At 50.2% G+C, this 18,413-nt stretch overlaps 1 protein-coding gene across 1 annotated transcript in view; it reads right to left on the minus strand.

The window, feature by feature from the left end:
- Window positions 1-7,947, minus strand: part of Nefh (neurofilament heavy) — a 9,600-nt gene extending 1,653 nt beyond the window's left edge. The window contains 5 exon segments of the mRNA XM_028758021.1: window position 1; window positions 4-509; window positions 3,465-3,589; window positions 5,142-5,341; window positions 7,065-7,947. The exon segment at window position 1 is cut by the window's left edge and continues 1,653 nt beyond it. Coding sequence (XP_028613854.1) covers window position 1; window positions 4-509; window positions 3,465-3,589; window positions 5,142-5,341; window positions 7,065-7,947 — 1,715 coding nt within the window.
- Window positions 7,948-18,413: the final 10,466 nt, after the last annotated feature.

The following is an 18,413-nucleotide window of genomic DNA, read 5'->3' on the forward strand; positions in this document are numbered from 1 at the left end:
ACTTGGCCTCACCTGGGGACTTCACTGCAGCTGGAGATTTGGCCTCAGCTGGTGACTTCACTGCAGCTGGAGATTTGACCTCAGCTGGTGACTTGGCCTCACCTGGGGACTTCACTGTAGCTGGAGATTTGACCTCAGCTGGTGACTTGGGCTCAGCTGGTGATTTGGCCTCTTCTTTCACAGGAGACTTGGCCTCTTCTTCTGGAGATGCAGCCTCTTCTGCAGGGGGAGATGTAGTTGCTTCTTCTCCTCCCTCTTCTGCTTCTTCTCCTTCCTCACCTTGGGCCTCTTTGTCCTCCTCTTCTGTCACTTCTTCCGTCACCTGGATCTCTTCTGTCTGTTCCTCTACGATTACAGTTTCCTTCTCTGATTTTTCTACTACTTTTATCTTTTCTTCGCTTTTGACTTTTATGTGAGTAGATGTGGAAGGAATTTTCGGGAGTCCTTCGGTAAGAGAGAAGGGACTCGGACCAAAGCCAATCCGACACTCTTCGCCTTCCAAGAGCTTCCTACAGAAGGAGAAAAGGACACAGCATTAACTCGGAGCTGGACTCTCGCTGGCTCTCTGGAGCCGCAGTGCCCCCAGGGACAGCGCGGTGATGAAGCAACGGCAGAAATCCCACCTTCTTCCCCTTGCTTCCTTTTCTTCTCTACTGTTCTTTCTTTTTTCAGGGTTTTCATTTTCATTACTAGTAGACATTTTGAACTTACTTATTTTCTATGGTGTTGGGATGGAGTCATGCTACCACACACTCTGCCCTGAGTCACAGCCTTGGCAGGAAGCACTTTGAGAATGGAGAAAGTTATTTCATGAAGTGTTCCAGTGGCGGCCTCCTACAAAGCCTGGCCCTCATGGGGGCTGCATTGCTGCTTATGGGAGGAAATTTCTCCCTAAAGAATGGTCCTCAACAGAAAAACCCTATGCTGACAAAACTTACACTTAGTGTCACTCAACTAACACCTAATTCAAGACAGGCATGGTGGCACACGCCTTTAATCCCAGCATCTGGGAGGCAGAAACAGGTGGACCTCTGTTAGAGGTTAGCCTGGTCTACAAAGCAAGTTCCAGGACAACCAGGACTACACAGAGAAACCCTGTCTCAAACAATCCCATTCCTCTAAAAAGAAAAATTCAAAAGAAAGTTGGAAGTCTAGAGTTATAGCTCGGTGGCATATTGCTGGTCCAGTATGTATGAGTCCCTGGGTTTGGAGAGAGAGAATGACTCTTGAATGTTGTGCATAACCTCTACACGCACACTGTACACACAACCCTGCACACACACAATAACATAAAAGGCATGTCCTTCCCATGACTGAAGGGAACACAGAAGGCCACATGTACACATTTAGGCTAAATTGACATTTAGAGTGTCCTGTCTCCTTTTGTAGCCATTCTTTGGGATTCTCCTCTCACTTAGCTACTTACTAGATGGTGATCTTATCCAAGCTACCCAGACTTAAGGCCTCCATTTCCTCATTGGTAAAAATCTGATCACTAGAGTCCTTACCTCAGAGGGCTGTTTCTGAGAGAGAATGACTTTTAAGGGTTTGGCGGGGCATGGGGTGGCTGCTTACCAGAAGCATAGGGGTTTCCCCTAGAACAGTGGTTTCCAAATTTAACAGCTTACAAATTACCCTGGATCTTGTTAAACTGCAGATCTTAATCTACAGCCTGGGGCAGGGCCTGTCTTTCTACCTCTAGGATCACTCCGAACCTTGGCTACTGTACAACACTGGGTAGCAAGGTTAGAGCCGAGCCAGGAGGTGGGCAGCCAAGGACCACCAACCAGAAGAGGCCTTTGGGATGTCAGCCCTGCTAGGCTGTGACATCTCATCTTTGGGGACTCCAGCAGAACCTGTGTCAGTTGGATTACCTTGTAAACAGGACTTGCTGAGCTCCCATCAACCCATGGTTTGGATGTTGTTTCTGTTGTCTCCATTTATTTCCACAAGTAAAGAAGGCCCAGCAAGCCTTCTTCCAAAGGGTGGGGCTATAATAGTATCTGACTATCTAAGCACCTCTTTTCCTCCAAAGCAAGTCTCTGACTAGCTGAGTTGGGGGTAGAGAAGGGTCTTTAAACTGTAAGTCACCGTCAGAAAGATAACAAGTCACTCCTGAGCCAATGAGGTAGCTCACTGGGTAAACACTGGGTGGTTACTGGGTAAACACACTGACCTTTGAGCCCAAGGACTTGGTAAGTTTGATTCCCGGGAACCACGTGGAAGAAGGAGAATGTGTGTGCATGCAGGTACAGACACACACATACACAGACACACATACACAGACAGATACACGCATATACCCCCCCCACACACACACACACACTGTACTTTTTTTGTTTGTTTGTTTTTTTCGAGACAGGGTTTCTCTGTGTAGCCCTGGCTGTCCTGGAACTCACTCTATAGACCAGGCTAGCCTCGAACTCTCGAACTCAGAAATCCGCCTGCCTCTGCCTCCCAAGTGCTGGGATTAAAGGCATGTGCCACCACTGCCCGGCCACATACTGTACTTAAAACAAAGTCAGCTTCCAGATTTCTGCCTCTCTCAAAGTAGAACAGTTGTCAGGGGCTGGGGACAGAATGATGAAGGTCCTGTGAGGAGTACACAGTTAAATTTGGGATGGAGGGAGATGAGTGTTGTGTATGCAAATATATGCAAATGTATTTAACACCACTAAAATGTTCCTTTAAAATCGTTAATGGCCAATGTAAGATACAGCTTTTAAAACTTTTTTTCTTACTTTATTGTGAGCATGCATGGCTGTGGGTGCATGTGTGCCACAGTGTGAGAGAGGTTATAGACAGCTTTCAGGAATCAAAGCTCTCTCCGGTAGAATCTGCTGATCCAACTTGGGCCCTCAGGCTTATATAGCAAGTGCCTTTGCCCACTGAACCATCTCGCTGATCATACACCATTAAAATATATTGTACTATAATTAGGACTGGAGGGACAGCTGAGTTATTAAAGGTTAAGGCTCACAACTGAAATACTTTTGGCTGGTAAGATGGCTAGGTGGGTAGAGAGGCTTGCTGCACAGGCCTCAGTGCCTGAATTCAACCTTCAAAGCCCATGTAAAGGTGGGAGGAGAGACTCTATAGAGTTGTCCTCTGACCCATGTGTGTCTGCACACAAGTGTGCACACACATACACACACAAAATAAAAATTAAACAGAAATACTTTTGTCTTTAGCTAGGTTGTGGTGACAAACACCTTTAATCCCAACACTTGGGAAGCAGTGCTATGTGGGTCTTCATGCTGTAGAGACCAACCTGGTCTACACTGTGAGTTCAAGGCCTCAGGGGACTACACAGTAAGATCTGTTTTAAAAAACAAAATAAAAACCAAAACAACTTTTGTCTCTAAAACATAGGCAGCTACCCAAACACAGCCTGAAACTGAAGGCTTAGTACTTTATGGGGACTCAGAGCTCCACACTGCCTCAAAGCTCCTGGGCCATCTCACCTGTAAGCTGCAATCTCAATATCCAGGGCCATCTTGACATTGAGCAGGTCCTGGTACTCTCGGAGCTGCGCAGCCATCTCCCACTTGGTGTTTCTCAGCTCACTGTCCAGCTGTTGAATAGCATCCTGGGGAAGACAGATCAGGAAAGTCACCTGCCATCCAGTACCTGGCCCTCAGTTCCAGGTCAGCTGGGGCTACCCTGCTCAGCCACCTGGCTGGGGACAAAGCCCCAACCTGTCAAAATTTCATTGTGCTCATGTACTGTCATAGAAAAATCTGGAGCAAAGTCTCAGATTGAGGAAAGATCTGGAATGAAATATAACACAGATACTAGCTCAGTCAGAATGATGGGTAAATTTTTACAGATGTCTTAAAAAATGTTTCCTGAAGGGTTGAGATGTAGCAGGGTAGCACACGCCACAGGGCTACCTGGGGTGACAGCAGTCTTAGCTACTTCACTGTTCTTTTCAAAAGTGCCCGAAAGTGTCAATGCTTGGCAAGTATCCACTATTTGATTACCTGGCAAGCCAGAGGATACCCAGAAGCATACTGAATACAGATGAAACTTCTCTGGAGCGTTGTTTAAAGCAGTGGTTCTCAACCTGTTCGCTGGGTTTTAGCAAACCTCTTTCTCAAAAAAATATTTACATTGTGAATCATAACTAGTAAAATTGCGGTTATGAAATAGTAATGAAAATAATTTTATGGCTGGGAGTCACCACAGCATGAGAACCTGTATGGACAGGTCACAGCATCAGGAAGCGGAGAAGCCTTAAAGTGACCCATCACAATGGCCCTTTACTGACTCCGTCAGATTCCTCGAGCCGCCAGTGTCTCTGCAGCTACCACATTTACTTGTTTATCAGGCGCTAGGAAAATGACACTCTTCATTTTTCTTTTTGTTTGTTTTGTTTTTTGAGACAAGGTTTCTCTGTGTAGCCCTGGCTGTCCTGGAACTCACTCTGTAGACCAGGCTGGCCTCGAACTCAGAAATCCGCCTGCTGGCCGGGCGATGGTGGTGCACGCCTTTAGTCCCAGCACTTGGGAGGCAGAGGCAGATGGGTTTCTGAGTTCGAGGCCAGCCTGGTCTACAGAGTGAGTTCCAGGACAGCCAGGATACACATAGAAACCCTGTCTCAAAGAAGAAAATAAATAAATAAATAAATAAAGAAAGAAAGAAAGAAAGAAAGAAAGAAAGAAAGAAAAAAAGAAAGAAAGAAGGAAATCCATCTGCCTCTGCCTCCCAAGTGCTGGGATTAAAGGGAAAATGACACTCTTTTCCCCGGACTGTTTTTGACTGAAGAAATCTTCCAAAGCTATGCCCAGGCCACACTCACTGACACTGGTAACTAGACTGCCTACTCTAACCAAGACTATGCTGAGCACTTATACTTAAGTAGTGAATTGTTTAGTAGGTGCTAGGATGGAGCCCAGGCCCTCATGCACTCGGCCACTGAGCCGTGTCCCCAAGGCTGCTGAGCACTCTAAATTCCTTAGAGCTTCAAAGCTCTGCAAAGCAGAGGTTTTTGCTGATTTTCTTCTTTTCATGCCAGAGAGGGAATTTAGTTCAGGTAGGCAGATAACTCCCCAGGTCACACAACAAAAAAATGTGATGTCTGACCAGAGACCAGGGTCCTGCTCTAAGAAAGCAACTGAGTCACCCTCCCCTCTGCTCACCTGGTAGGAGGCAATGTCTGCCTGGTGACGGTCCTCTAGCTCAGAGCGCTGCCTCTCCAGTGACTCCTTGGTGCTTTTCAGCGCCTCCAACTCTGTGGTCCTGGCCTGCAGCTGCCGCCGGTACTCGGTTATCTCCTCTTGGGCCGAGCGCATAGCATCTGTGTTCACTTTAGCTGCCTCTGAGAGTCGATCCAACCTCACTAAATAGGGAAGGAATCAGGACCCAGGGTTAGCAACATATGAACTAGGGTTGCAATGCTTAGATCTGAAAAATGGCATGCATGGGTTGAAGACCTACTGAGTGCCAGGATGTTTAATCCACCCTTTCCTATGATGCTCCCAAAGCCACCCTGCTAGTGAGTGGCAGGATTCAAATTTAGTCTATCTAGCTTCAAAAAACAGACCGTGTCTCCCTCGACTTGATCCATAAACCACAGGAGATAGGAAGCCCCCATTCGTGGTTCCAGTGCCTGGTAGAGCTCCTTAACAGAGGGTCAGCAGACTGCACTGAGGGGTTCGGGTGAGTTAGCATGAGGCCTAAAGCTGAGCTTAGGAAGGCTTGCAGAAGAAGTTAATATTCCTGCAACTTCTCCAGGTATGAACACTGTGAGGGATCAGTTACAATGTAGCCATGGTAACTTCATTGCAGATTTCTGCAGAGTCCAAGGTCATAGGAAGCACAGGCCCGTGTATCAGCCCTCTGTCCCGTCCTCTTCTGACTTCCTTGTCAAGCACAGCAGCTCTAGAGCCAATGCAGCCTCTGCCACCAACTGGCACCTGGTTCTCAGATCTTGTCCAGGCCAGTGGAAATCAGAAATTGGTCTTAATCTCCAGAAAGTGAACATCCTGCATCCAAGAACTGAGTCTTGGTAGAAAGAAAGAGGCCCGCTTGTGGGAACATATATCCTGGCATGCTCTGCTTGGGTGAAGGGCAAACCTAAAAGAAGAGAAGAGGTCCCCTCTGGGAGGAGCCTTGCTGCAGAGATGGGGGAAGGGCACTGCCACTGCAAAGGCGTGGAACATTAAAAGGGAAATTCCAATCATCCGAATCGCAGCATTCCTGGCTTTCCCTGCTGTTACTAAAGACTAAAAAAACAATCGAGGATTCTTAGCTATTAGGGATCAGACACCTTGGAAAGCACCGATGCTCTACACTAGCCTCAAGAACAATGCATGGGTTTACAGATGATTTCAGGAATAATTCTGCAGCTGACACTAAGAAGCCCAGCTACTTTATGCCCCAATCCCAAAAGAAACGAGAACAAGAGAAGGCCAATGGTAGTCAAGGTCACCCTGCAGCTACTGGGCAGAGTTTCAGGGCAACTGCAGTCTAGCTGACTCAGAACCCCTGTCAATTTTGGGAAAGAGGAAGGGGATATTAAATAACACAAAGACTGCCTTGGCCATTTGCAGTCATGAGGTCCACATGCTGGTTCCATACTGGCTTGTAAAGGGGTGAAAATGAATGGCTTTCATCGTACACAGCAGATTACTAGAATGTGAGACACTGTGCCCTGAGCAAGTAGTGAGACAAAGCCTGGTAGGTGTCAGCCGAATACTCCTGTTCCACCCATTTTGCAGGGTGCAAGAAAGGGTGGGCAAAGTTGGCATGTCAAGCAGCTTGCTGCATATCTGATACCTGGGTCTAGAAGGGACTTGCTCTGTCTCAGATGGGAGACCAGTCTGAATCTGGGGTCAGTCAGTGTGTGGAGGTGGCAACTAAAGGAAAACCCAGAGTTGGGGTGCCCCAAGGGAGGGTCAGAGTAAAACCACTACTTTATCAGGTGGCATGCACTTCACAAAGGGTCCAGCTATTTCCAAGAGGAGAGGAGTCCTCTACTGTCCTGCTCCTCGTCGTCCTACAGGCTGCTCACTGCCCCGCCAGGAGGGGGCGACCCTTTCCCACCCCGCGCTCCCGCGCACCTCGGAACCACTCCTCGGACTGCAGCGTGCTCTGCACTGCGTGGCCTTCGAGCTGCGCGCGGATCTCCCGCAGGGCCGACGTCACGTCGCACTTGAGGGCGTCGCGAGCCTCGGCCTGAGCCTGCGCCTGCGCGGCACCGCAGCCCTGGATCTGACCGAGCAGCTCGCCCACCTCCTCCTGGTGGTGGCGCCGCAGGTAGCCGCACTCCTCCTGCAGCGCCTGCGCCTTCTTCTGCAGCTCCACGCGCGCCGCTTCCGCCTCTTGCGCGAAGCGTGCTAGGGCGCGCGCCGCCGCCTCCGCCTCCTCGCGCTGCCGGGCCTCCTCGTCCAGCCGCTGGCGGACGTGCGCGATGTCCTCCAGCAAGTGCTCCTGCTCCAGGCGCAGCTGCCCGCGCGCCGCCCCCAGGCGCAGCACAGCGCCGCGCATCTCGCGCACCTCGCGCTCGTACAGCTCGCCCATGGCGGCGCGGCCGGCTTGCTGCTGCCGCAGCGCCGCCGCCTCGCCCTCCAGGCTGCGGTTGTGCGCCTCGAGCTGCCTCACCTTATCTATGTAGCCCGCGAAGCGGTCGTTCAGAGCCTGCAGCTGCTCCTTCTCGCTGCGCGCCGCCACCGCCGCCACCACGCAGCCCTCTGGGCCGTTGCTTAGGGTGTCTAGCGAGTCGGTGCTCGAAGCGGCGCCGGCGGCGCGGAAGCGGCTGGGCGAGGCGGACACGGAGCTTACGGACGTCCGCGCCCACGAGTGGAAGCCGCTGGAGGAGCCGGCCGCGGAGCGCGTGCCGCCCGCGCCTGCCTTGCGGCTCAGCGCGTAGTGCAGGCTGCCTCCTCCGTGCAGCGGTGCGAACGGGGCGCCCAGCAGCGCATCGGCGCTGCCGAAGCTCATCATGGCCGGAGCAGGTGCGGCCGCCGGCGGAGCGGGAGTGCGGGGCCGGGACGGGGCGGGCAGCACTGCGGCAGCTCTGGGACGCCGGCTCTTTTATATCCGCGGTGGCCCGGTCCGGCCCCTCGGCAGTAGGGGGCTGGGGAGGAGGGCCCCGCCCTCTCCACCTCCTCCCCCGCGGCCCTGGGCCGACCGGCTTCTCCGCAGTGAGAGGGGCGGGGCGGGGGGGGGACCCAGGAGTGAAGGGGAATCGACGCACCATCAGTGGAGCCTCCCGAGGTCAGATCAAGGAGTAAAGGACTTCCGGAGCGGACAAGTGCATACCTCCAGGTGCATGTCAGAGGACCCTATTAGTCAGAATAAGACCCTCAGAATAAGAGAGGGCACTCGAAATAGGGAGAGGACTGCAGAACTGATGGGGCAAGGCGCCTTCGGGTTGAAGCAGTGGGGACTCTGCAGTGATTACTATGAGAGGACACCCCCGCTTGAGAAGCAACAAAGGGTTCCCTAAATAGTTAGAGAGGACCTTGAGATGAGGAGAGCAGACTGCAACCACCAAGGAAGGGATTCTGTATGGGGTTGCATGATGGACATCACTGAGGATAGATGAGGACCGCCTAGCTGGAGGTGCAGTGTTCCCGATACTACAGCGGCCACCGGCCACCGGCCACCCAGAGGGGCTTAAGGAACTGTACAGCTGGCTTCGGGGTGGGGGCTGGGGGAACGTAGAGTTTGAAAGGACTGCAGAGCTCCCCTGAGGGAAAATGGGAAACACTGCAGAAGGAGAAAAGGAGCGCTGGGTGAGAGGAACTTGGTGCTCTCTAAAAACTCCAGTGGCCACGACTGGAAAGTGGAGTCTGCATCTTGCCAGCAAGGAAAACTGTCTGCGAAGAAGCAGGGGGTCCCTGAGTAGGCAGCAAGATACCCAACACCCAAGCCAGGTTCTGCAAACAGAACGGAGGGTGGGGTTAGCTCTGTGCTTCGCTGGCTGGATGACCTTGTACAAATTGTGTTCTATGTTTGGTTTTCCCTTGTGTACAAGAGACAAGATGCAACTCCAAGGTCCCATGCACCCCCTAGGCACTTCAAACTTAGGAGATCTACGGCTGAATTTGGGGAGGAGAACCCACATATTGTCAGCCGGAATAGTACGCACTTTCTCCTCACCTGAGAAGTTTGGCTTTCTCCCTTCCTTGCCCCATTTTTCTGTTTCATCTTGTCATCTCACTCCTATTTCCACAATAGAGAAACCAATACTGCCATGGGCATCCCCCCTTATGCTCCGAGGAAGTGGTGGGGTGGTTTCTCAGAACCAAAGTCTACCGACCTCCATCATGAGCCCTATTGAGGTTTCAGGTAAAAAGGCGGAGGCGGCGGAGGGGCTTAGAATTGGAGCCCTTGCTTTGTTATATGGCTTGTTCTTGGTTTGTTTTTCTGGTCAAATGCAGTGTTAGTGGAGCCTCCTATGCCGCTCGCTTCAGCACCAGGGACAGCGTCTACTTGGCTGGGAAGGATTAATCTATGCCTTACAGAGTCGGGAGGTTCCAACCTCCGTAGCTTTTCCAAGCAGTCCCTCTGTGCGATACAGGGGAGGAATGGATGAGTCACATGACAGGGGCTCGAAGCGACCTACGGTTGTATGTAAGTGACCCACCCCTGCATGTCCTGTCTAATGGCTTTCTTGAGGTTCTTTATCCCTGTAAACCTCCTCTCCCTGAAGCAGAGAGAACCCCACTCCAATGCCCATTGAGAAGCTCTGGGTCTTCAGATCAGAACTTCTCCCAGGCAATTACCTCAAGCCTCACTGCACCCCAGTTTACTGTGGATTTTTTTTGGGGGGGGGATCCTCAGGATAAAAACTGACAGATTCCCTAAAAGAGAACCCTGCCTGTTTCTTTTCTTGCCTCTGTTTCATCCCCAGCCCCTGGCTGCAGGCTGACCCTCATAACTACGGAAGTGATGGCGCTGTCTCTTTAACCACGTTTTACTGGAAGGAGAGTGCACTAGGGAGGAAGGGGGAGGAGTTTCTAGTTTTTCATGATGGAGCAGAACATGATGAAGCATTTTCCAATTTAAAGGTCCAGTCATGCTGCTCTTTGCAGGGAGGCAGAAAGGCTAGGAGGCAGGTGTTGTTGAGAGGCTGAGGTGAGTAGCTCCTGTGAGGCACTGCAGAATATCATGGGGAGGGGGCTTGGATACAGACCACTACCCCCTTACACTCACATGGCTTCCCCATTTATCTTCCACCCTGCTTGGAATTTTGCTATTAGATCCTTGTTCTTTTGAGTCTCTTCAGCTGTCTGCAGAATGCACATGCCCTTCTTTGGGGTGAAAAGTCTGACAAGCAGTTGACAGCACACATGAATGATAGGAATGGGGGTGAAGGTAACATGCGGCTTCTAAGGGGCACCAGCTGTGGCTTTTGTGGCTATAAGATTGTCATGAACACTGGAACCCTGGTCAGTCCTTCAGACTCACCTTCAGAAAGCGGCCTCCTTCCCTTCACCCTGAGCGTAGGTCATTATCCTCTCCTGGGATGCTGTGGTCCCCAGTGCTAATCCCTTCAGTATGATTCCCAATCTGCCATGTGTCCTAGGAGCTCTGTGGTCTCCAGGTCCCCAGTATGAATCCCTGCCAGTGTGCTCCCCAATCTGTCATTGTGAGTGGATGGATGGATGGATGGATGGATGGATTAATTCTGATCAGTTCCCTAGCAAACTGTATGACCAGGAGAGGACTAAGAATGATTCTTCTTGCTTCGAAGTGGTGGTACTTGCCTTTAATCCCATCACTCAGGAGGCAGGGGCAGGCCGATGATCTCTGTGAGTCTGAAGCCAGCCTGGTCTAAAGAGCTAGTTCTAGGACGGCCAAGGCTACACGTGATTCTTTTCTAAGACCTTGCAGGTTTGAGTAACTTTTTCTTTCCTTTCTGCATTCTTAACATTTAGCAGTGAACAAGGCAACATATCCATCTATCCATCCATCCTGTAGTTGCTTATTAAGCCTCTGTTGCGTGTCATAGGCACACATTGGATGATGACGTCAGTGAAACCAGTAAGCCCACTTTTCCAGGTGTCGCCTCAGGACAATTCTCAATTCTTCCCAGTTCTCGGCCCAGGATGTCCCAGGGTCCTTCTTAAGATGTGTCATCCTATGTATGACCTGGATCCTGAATATTCCACGTTAGAGATTTAGTTCCAGAGAGTAGCCATTGGAAGATGAAGATTTTAAGCAATGAAATCCTGCTCAGAGGTATTGAGAAACTCTGGGCATGCTCCTAAAGAAAGCTGCGAGTCCCGGGTCCTTTTCTTCCTCTCCTCCCTCCTTTCCTTCCTCCTCTTCCCCTTTCTCCTCTTTAACTTCTTCCCCCTCCCGTTCTCTCCTCCCTTCCTCTCTATCTCCCTTCCTCCTCCTCCTCCCTCTCTCTCCCTCTCCCTCTCCCTCTCCCTCTCCCTCTCCCTCTCCCTCTCTTGCTCTCTCTCGCTCTTTCTGTAGCTCTTGCTGTTGCTCTCTGTCTTAGTCAGGGTTTCTATGGCTGTGATAAAACACCATAACCAATAAACAAGCTGGGGAGGGAAGGGTTTATTTGGCTTACACTTCCACATCATAGTCTATCATTGAAGGAAGTCAGGAACCTGGAGGCAGGAGCTGAGGCAGAGGCCATGGAGGGGTGCTGCTTCCTGGCTTGCCCTTCCCATGGCTTGCTCAGCCTGCTTTCTAGTAGAACCCAGGACCACCAGCCCAGGGATAGCACCATCGGCCATGAGGTGTGCTATTCCCCAGTCAATCACTAATTAAGGAAATGCCTTACAACTGGACCCATGGAGGCATTTCCTCAACTAAGATTCCCTCATGTCAGATAACTCTAACTTGTGTCATGTTGACATAAAACTATCCAAGGATGCTCTCTCTTTTTCTTTTTAGACAGGATCTTTACATTTTGCACTCCTTTCTCGGGTTCCCAAGTGTTGGTATTATAGACAGTTTTATTGATTCACTGAGTCAGCTTGACACTATGTCTCCCAGACTGGCCTTGAACTCCTGATCCTCCTGCTGAGGGGCTAGAGTTGCAGGTGTGCACCACCATGTCTGGCCCTTCATTTTTCTTTTATTCCTGGCCATGAATGGAGTGGTTTTTTTTGTTTGTTTTTTTTTTTTTTTTTTTTTTTTTTGCTACATCATGCTGCCTTGCCACACAGCACCAAAGCGATGGGCCCAACTGATTCTCCACAAGAACCTCCAAAACTGCAAGCCAAGGTGAACCCTCCCTTTTTTTTTTCTATGTCCCAGTTACAAAAGCTAACAAATTCAATGGATATTCCTCTAACAAAATGGAAAAGAGAAGCCAGGTGTGATGACTTACTAGTTCTTGGATTTGGGAGGCTGAGACAGGAGGATTACTATAAGTCCACGATCAGTCTGGGCTATATGGTGAGGATCAGGCCAGCTTAGACTACAGTGAGAGGTGGGGCTCTCATGACTAAGTATGCTAGCTAGAGTTATTAGAACATGTGGTTCTAGGGTCTGCTATTATAAAGAGCCCTGGGAATCTTCCAGAGCCAAATATCTATGCGGAAGTAGCTGAGCTTATTTGCTTTGGAGCACATCTTGCTTCAGGTATCTCTCAGACAGAGAGCTAGTGGCCCACAGTGAGGGCTTAGAGTGGTGCCTCACCCTTGGCTCAGGGGGCAGCTTCTGCCAGGGTTCAGTGGACCTTGTGGATGGTGCTCCTCAGAAGCATATTTGCAGAGTGAAGGATAAAGCTACAGCCTTCCCAGCAAGCACTACGCAACACCCCCCCCACACACTCCTTTCATTCAGTATTGCTGTCAAGTCAGAAGGAGAAGGTTTGGTAGAAGCAGGCCCCTCACTCACCTCCTGTGTGCATAGCAGAGAATTTCACAGTACACTGTCCTTGCTAATACAGAAGTATTAACAAGTGGGTACCCTCCATGGTGCAGGGACCCTTCTTCCTATTTTACAGATATATAAACTGAGGCCTAAATGAGGGATTGTGTTATTTGGGTTAACTCAGTGATAGAACCCAGGGTCTGAAATCATCTAGACCTAAGCAGTACTGCAGATACCTATATCTCCTCCACAGCAGAGCCCAGATATCTGAGGGCAGGGGAGTGAGAAGTTCCTAGGAGGGGGGTGGCAGTTTTCTTTTCTTTTTTAAAGATTTATTTATTTTATGTATATGAGTACATGGTAGGTGTCTTCAGACACACCAGAAGTGGGCATTGGATCCCCTTACAGGTAGATGGTTGTGAGCCACCATGTGGTTGCTGGGATTTGAACTCAGGAACTCTGAAAGAGCAGTCAGTGCTCTTAACTGCTGAGCCATCTCTGCAGCCCAGGATGGCAGTTTTCTAGAGCTGAGATTCGAGAGAGGACTAGCTTCTGCTGAGAGTCCTGTGGCCAGCATCTGCACACCCTGGGTTATGTTTCTAGTGTTGAATTCAGGCCCTCATGCGAGCCAAGCATTCTTTCTCTTTAAAAAAGAGCATCACATCTCACACAAGCTGCTTTTCTGTTGCTGTGGTAACACCATGCTCAGGGTGAGTTACAGAGGGAAGGGCTTACATGGGTGTGTGGTCCTGGAGGGCAGGGAGTCCATCAGGGAGGTAGGAATACTTGAGCACTCACACCTCAAGCCACAGGCAGCAGAGATGAGTGGGAATGGCGTGTAGTTTTTTAATCCTCAGAGCCCATCCCTGGGGACACCTTTTCCTCCAGCAAGGCCACACTCCTAAGCCTTCCTAAATGGTGCCACCAACAGGGGACCAAGTATTCAGATGTCCAGGAATATGGGGAAAATCTCATTTAGATCATCATATATTTGCCTACTTACCTGCATGTGTGTATGTGAGTGCAGGTGCTACACACATGCCGTAGCATGTGAATGGAGGTCAGAGGGGAACTTGTCTCCTTCCATTACGTGGGTTTCAGCACTCAGAACTACTCACCCACCTCTCCTTCCCTCCCTCCTTCCAGTATCAGGAGGCCTACACTGGCCCAAGACTCTCATACAGCTGAGACTGACCTCGAACCCGTGAGCCTTTGTATCTACCTCAGATGCATTTTTCTCTTCCTCAAAAATCTATTGCGTGTGTGTGCACACACACGCAAAAATGCTATGGCGTGTGTATAGAGTCAAAGAATAACATGTTTTCTCTTTCTTCTAAATAAGGTGTGCCTTGTCTTCTCTCACACAATGTAAGGTTTATATGGAGAAGCACGTGTCCATTTAATACACTGCTGATTTCCACCGGCGCTCGGAATAATGGTTGCCTACAGCAGGAGCCCAGCAAGGACTTGTAAAGTGGTAGCAATGCTCTGCAGGAGAATCTCAGCACCAGGCATGTGGACAGCTCCCAGCCTCGGCTTTGCAGGGCAGCCTCCTCACCCGGTGGGCGCTTGGGGAAGGAGGGCCACACCCGGCCCCTGTGTGGTCCCCTTTTCGAAGGCTCAGGCCGTATCCACTCTGCCACCTGTAGACTCGCCTTTTTGGGTTCAGCAATTTTATGTCTGCTTGTTTGTTTTCTCCTGTGGCTGTCACACTCCACACCCTCTGACTCTGTCCCGTGTCCCTTCCTTTCTCTATTCCACCCCACCCCCTTCCCCTCCTCTCCCCTCTTCTCCTCTTCCTTCTGGCATGTGCCTCTTCCTTTCTCCCTGGTTTCTGTCTTCCTTAGCCTTCATTCCTCCTGTCCCTTATAACCTCTTCTTTCTAAGATGTGTCCTCTATTTGCCTGACTCGGATCTGATTTGTAGTAAGAAGCTAGCAGCCTCTCCACCTTTACACACTCTAGGAAGCAAGCTGCAAAGACAGAACCCTGTGCAGTTTTCATCTTCCCTTCATGGCTCCACCCACAACCTTCCCCCCTCTGGCCTGCCTAGTGCCCTCAGTAACCCTGCATGCCAGCACACACTTCTGAAGCCCTGGGGCTCCGTGGGGAGAGAAGCTGAATTCTCTGCCTCAAAGGCTGGTTGCTGGTGGGTGGATTCACCAGTCTGACTCACCCCATACCCCCAGCTCCAACACTGTTTGGAGCTGTTTGGTTGAGTGGCTTTCTCACTATGGGTCCTGAGATGCCTCGTGGCAGTTTGATCTTTATCTAGTGACTCAGTGGGGTTGCTCATCAGGGTCCTCTGCAGCTCTTAGTACTTTCCTTACCTGGAGCAAGAAGCTAAGCAGCAACACACGCAATGTGTGGTCTATGGAAAGGGAAGTGGTCTTATTTATTTATTTATTTATTTATTTATTTATTTATTTATTGTCTATGCTGACTAAGAGTCAAGCCTTGTGCTTGCTAGCTGGCTGGTGCTCTACTTCTGAGCTACATCCCCAGCTCTGGGTCTTACTTGGTTTTTTAGATTTATTTTTATTATTTATGTGCCCGAGTGTCTTCTGCACATTCTTGTCTATACTGCATAGGTGCCTGGTGTTTGTGGAAGTCAGAAGAGGGTGAAAGGTCCCCTGGGTCTGGAGTTGCAGATGGTTGAAAGCTACCGTGTAGGTGCTGGGAATTGAACCTGGGTCCTTTGGAGGGACACTCGTGCTCTTACTCTCTGAGCCCTTCTTGTTTGGTATTAAAGCAGGATCTTACTACATAGTTTAGCCTGGCCTTGAACTCTCTCTATGTAGCATAGGCTGGACTCTAACTTGTTATCCTTCTGCCTATGCCTCCCAAGTTCTGGGATTGAAGACGATGCTTCTACTTCCAGCCAGAGTCTCTGCTCTTATGTCTACCCTTTTATACATCCAACCTATGAAGTAAATTCTGTTACTATACTTACAGAGGCTCAGAGAGGTTGAGTAACTTGCCCAAAATCACAAAGCTTGAATGTGGTATAATTGGAATCCAAGTCCAGTTTTTTGGGCTGTGGAGCAGGGACGCTCAACTGTGAGACTGCCATCATATACTACTTTCACAGGAAGCCCCTGCAGAGCCAGCACCTCTCCAGTTCGTGACCACTGGCTAGAGAATTTGCTCTGTGGGTCGTTCTGACACCTTACTGGAATCAAGGGTCGTTGAGAAATGGCTTTGGAGTTTCTGCTTTTAGGTTTTTGTTTCCTTTGGGGAGGCATGGGAGAGGGAGAATTCTCAGATGAGTTAGGAAGTCAAAATGATGACGGGGTCAGCTTTCTGATACGCCCCATCCTGGAGACGCCTAAGTCAAAGAAGTGACTGGCAAGTGGACGATTGATTTTCACAGTGTAAATCTGAGTCATTCAGGAAGCAGCTTCAGCTTGTCAGCACCTGCCTGCTCGTCCGCCAGGCTGCTGACGTGGGTGGTCCTGGCGGCAGCTCTGCCAGGTGTGCAGGGTCTTGCAGAGCAGGACACCAAGGTCAGAGAAAGAATGTGCCTAACAAGGTTGCAGGGGAGGGGCTGGGGGCAGAACTGGGGAGCAGCGTCAACAGCACGCTGATGCTCCCTCTATACCAGAGGAAGTCCACAGTCCAGAATAGCAGAATGTCAGAGTTCAGAGGGAGGTGTGGGAACTTGAAATAATTAATTTTGATATTCAAATTATTAATTTAATAATAGTTAGATTAAAAGTTCATTCTTGGCTGGGGAGAGTGATCGATACCTTTAATCCCAGCACTTGGGAGGCAGGGAGACCAGCCTGGTCTACATAGTGAGTTTCAGGAGAGCCAGAGCTATACAAAACAAAACAACAAGAAAATTGCATCCCTGGTGGTCAAGTTTGACAGGTCAATGAGGCAAGCAAGACTGGGTTTTGAAGGGGCTTGGGATACCACCCAACTGGTCCTCTCCTGCGCGTCAGCTGGGCACGCTTGGGGTATCTGTCATCCCAGCAGTTAGGAGACAGGCAGGAGGAGCAGACATTTAAGGTGATCCTCTGGTCACAAGTTTGAAGATTGCCTCAGATACATTAGTCTCATTAAAATAAAGAGCTACCCACGGCTCTGCAGCTCAAGGTAGATGTGAAGCTTGCCCTTCCTGGGACAGCACACTCTGACCTGTCACTCTGCAGCCAGGCTGTATGAGGACAGAGACAGCCCGACAGCACTGTGGCTCTTGCTCAGAGGCAAGAGATGCCAATGTGGAAGATGTGTGCCAGGAAGTTTCCACAGCCTGCGCTTCAGCCCTGAGCTGAGTGCTTAGGTCAGAAGACCAAAGGAGACCCAGGCAGACCTGGACCAGGGACCTAGTCACACCAGAGTACCAGAGCGGGCGCTTGAGCTACGGCTGTGAGGTGTTAGTGGTGGAGGAAGGAGGAGGCAGAGTAGCCATTGAGGTCTTTGCTGCCTGTGAGGGGTAGTTGGTGGAAACCATTACTGATTGGGTGTGTGTGTGGAGGGGGTGTTGAGATCTGGTAAGGACTCTACCAGAGGGTGACACTTCTTCCAGCTCTATTTTTTTCTTATTACTGCTTTGAGATGGTCTCACTACAGAGCCCAAGAGGGCCTGGAACTTGACATGTTCCTGCTCCAGCCTCTCAACTGCTGAGATGATAGGTGTGAGATACCATGCTTGGCTTAGTTTAAAAACACATCCCTTGTCTGAGAACATGGCTTGGCGAGCCTGATGATCTAAATTTGATTGAAAGAAATACTTACAAAGCTGAACGTAGAGTCTGAGATGTGGTGATGGGAATCTGGAATCCCAGCTCTTCTGCAGCAAAGTAGGAGGGAGGCAGAGACAGGAAAATCAGCCGTCAGCTCTCAAGCCAGCCAGCATGGAGTTAGCTCCATAGCAGCAAGAATGAGAGAGCCTGCCCCACCTCAGTGAGGTCTGAAGTAAGAAGGCAGACTCCTGGCCAAGCGAGTCATACACGCACGCATATATCCAAACACTTTCTTGAGGATCCCACAGTACTGCTTGTTGGTGACAAGTCTCAGGATCCTTCAGATTACCCAGATCAGAATCTCCAAAGTGGTCCTAGGGATGTCCATTCTGAACCAGTGTCCCTAAAGCAGAAGCTCCTTTGCATCCGGTGTCAGCTAACCATCCAGACCCTGTAAGTGACCATGCTGCTGAGTCGTGTACACATATTACCTCATTTAGATACCACAGGGATGCAGAAAGCCAACTGGGACAGAAAGTGGCTGAGTCACTGGCCGAGAATCGGATGGAGTGCAGCTCAGTGGAAGAGTGCTTGTTCCCACCCCCCTCACCACCACCACACACACCCGTGAGGTTCTCAGTCCCAGCCTCAGCATTCAAAGAGTAGCACCCGCCAAATACAGAACCAGAATCTGAAATTTCACAGCCTGGCTCTGGAAGACCACACTGCCCTACTCGAGAGCTGGCCTTCTGCCCAGGATGTCTTCCTGTTAGTCTTCCATGTTGTCTCTTCCTTGGTGCTGTGTGTCTTGCTCATTTCCTAAGTGTGCATCCTGCAGTCTAGGCAATGGCATATCTGTCTTGTAGTCCATGGTCCCTGGACCTTCTGACCCTTCCTAGGTCATGAGCCTGTGAGAGCAGAAGGCGATCCT

Source organism: Grammomys surdaster, unplaced genomic scaffold (assembly GCF_004785775.1).
Source record: "Grammomys surdaster isolate TR1022 unplaced genomic scaffold, NIH_TR_1.0 126187, whole genome shotgun sequence".
Classification (NCBI taxonomy): domain Eukaryota; kingdom Metazoa; phylum Chordata; class Mammalia; order Rodentia; family Muridae; genus Grammomys; species Grammomys surdaster.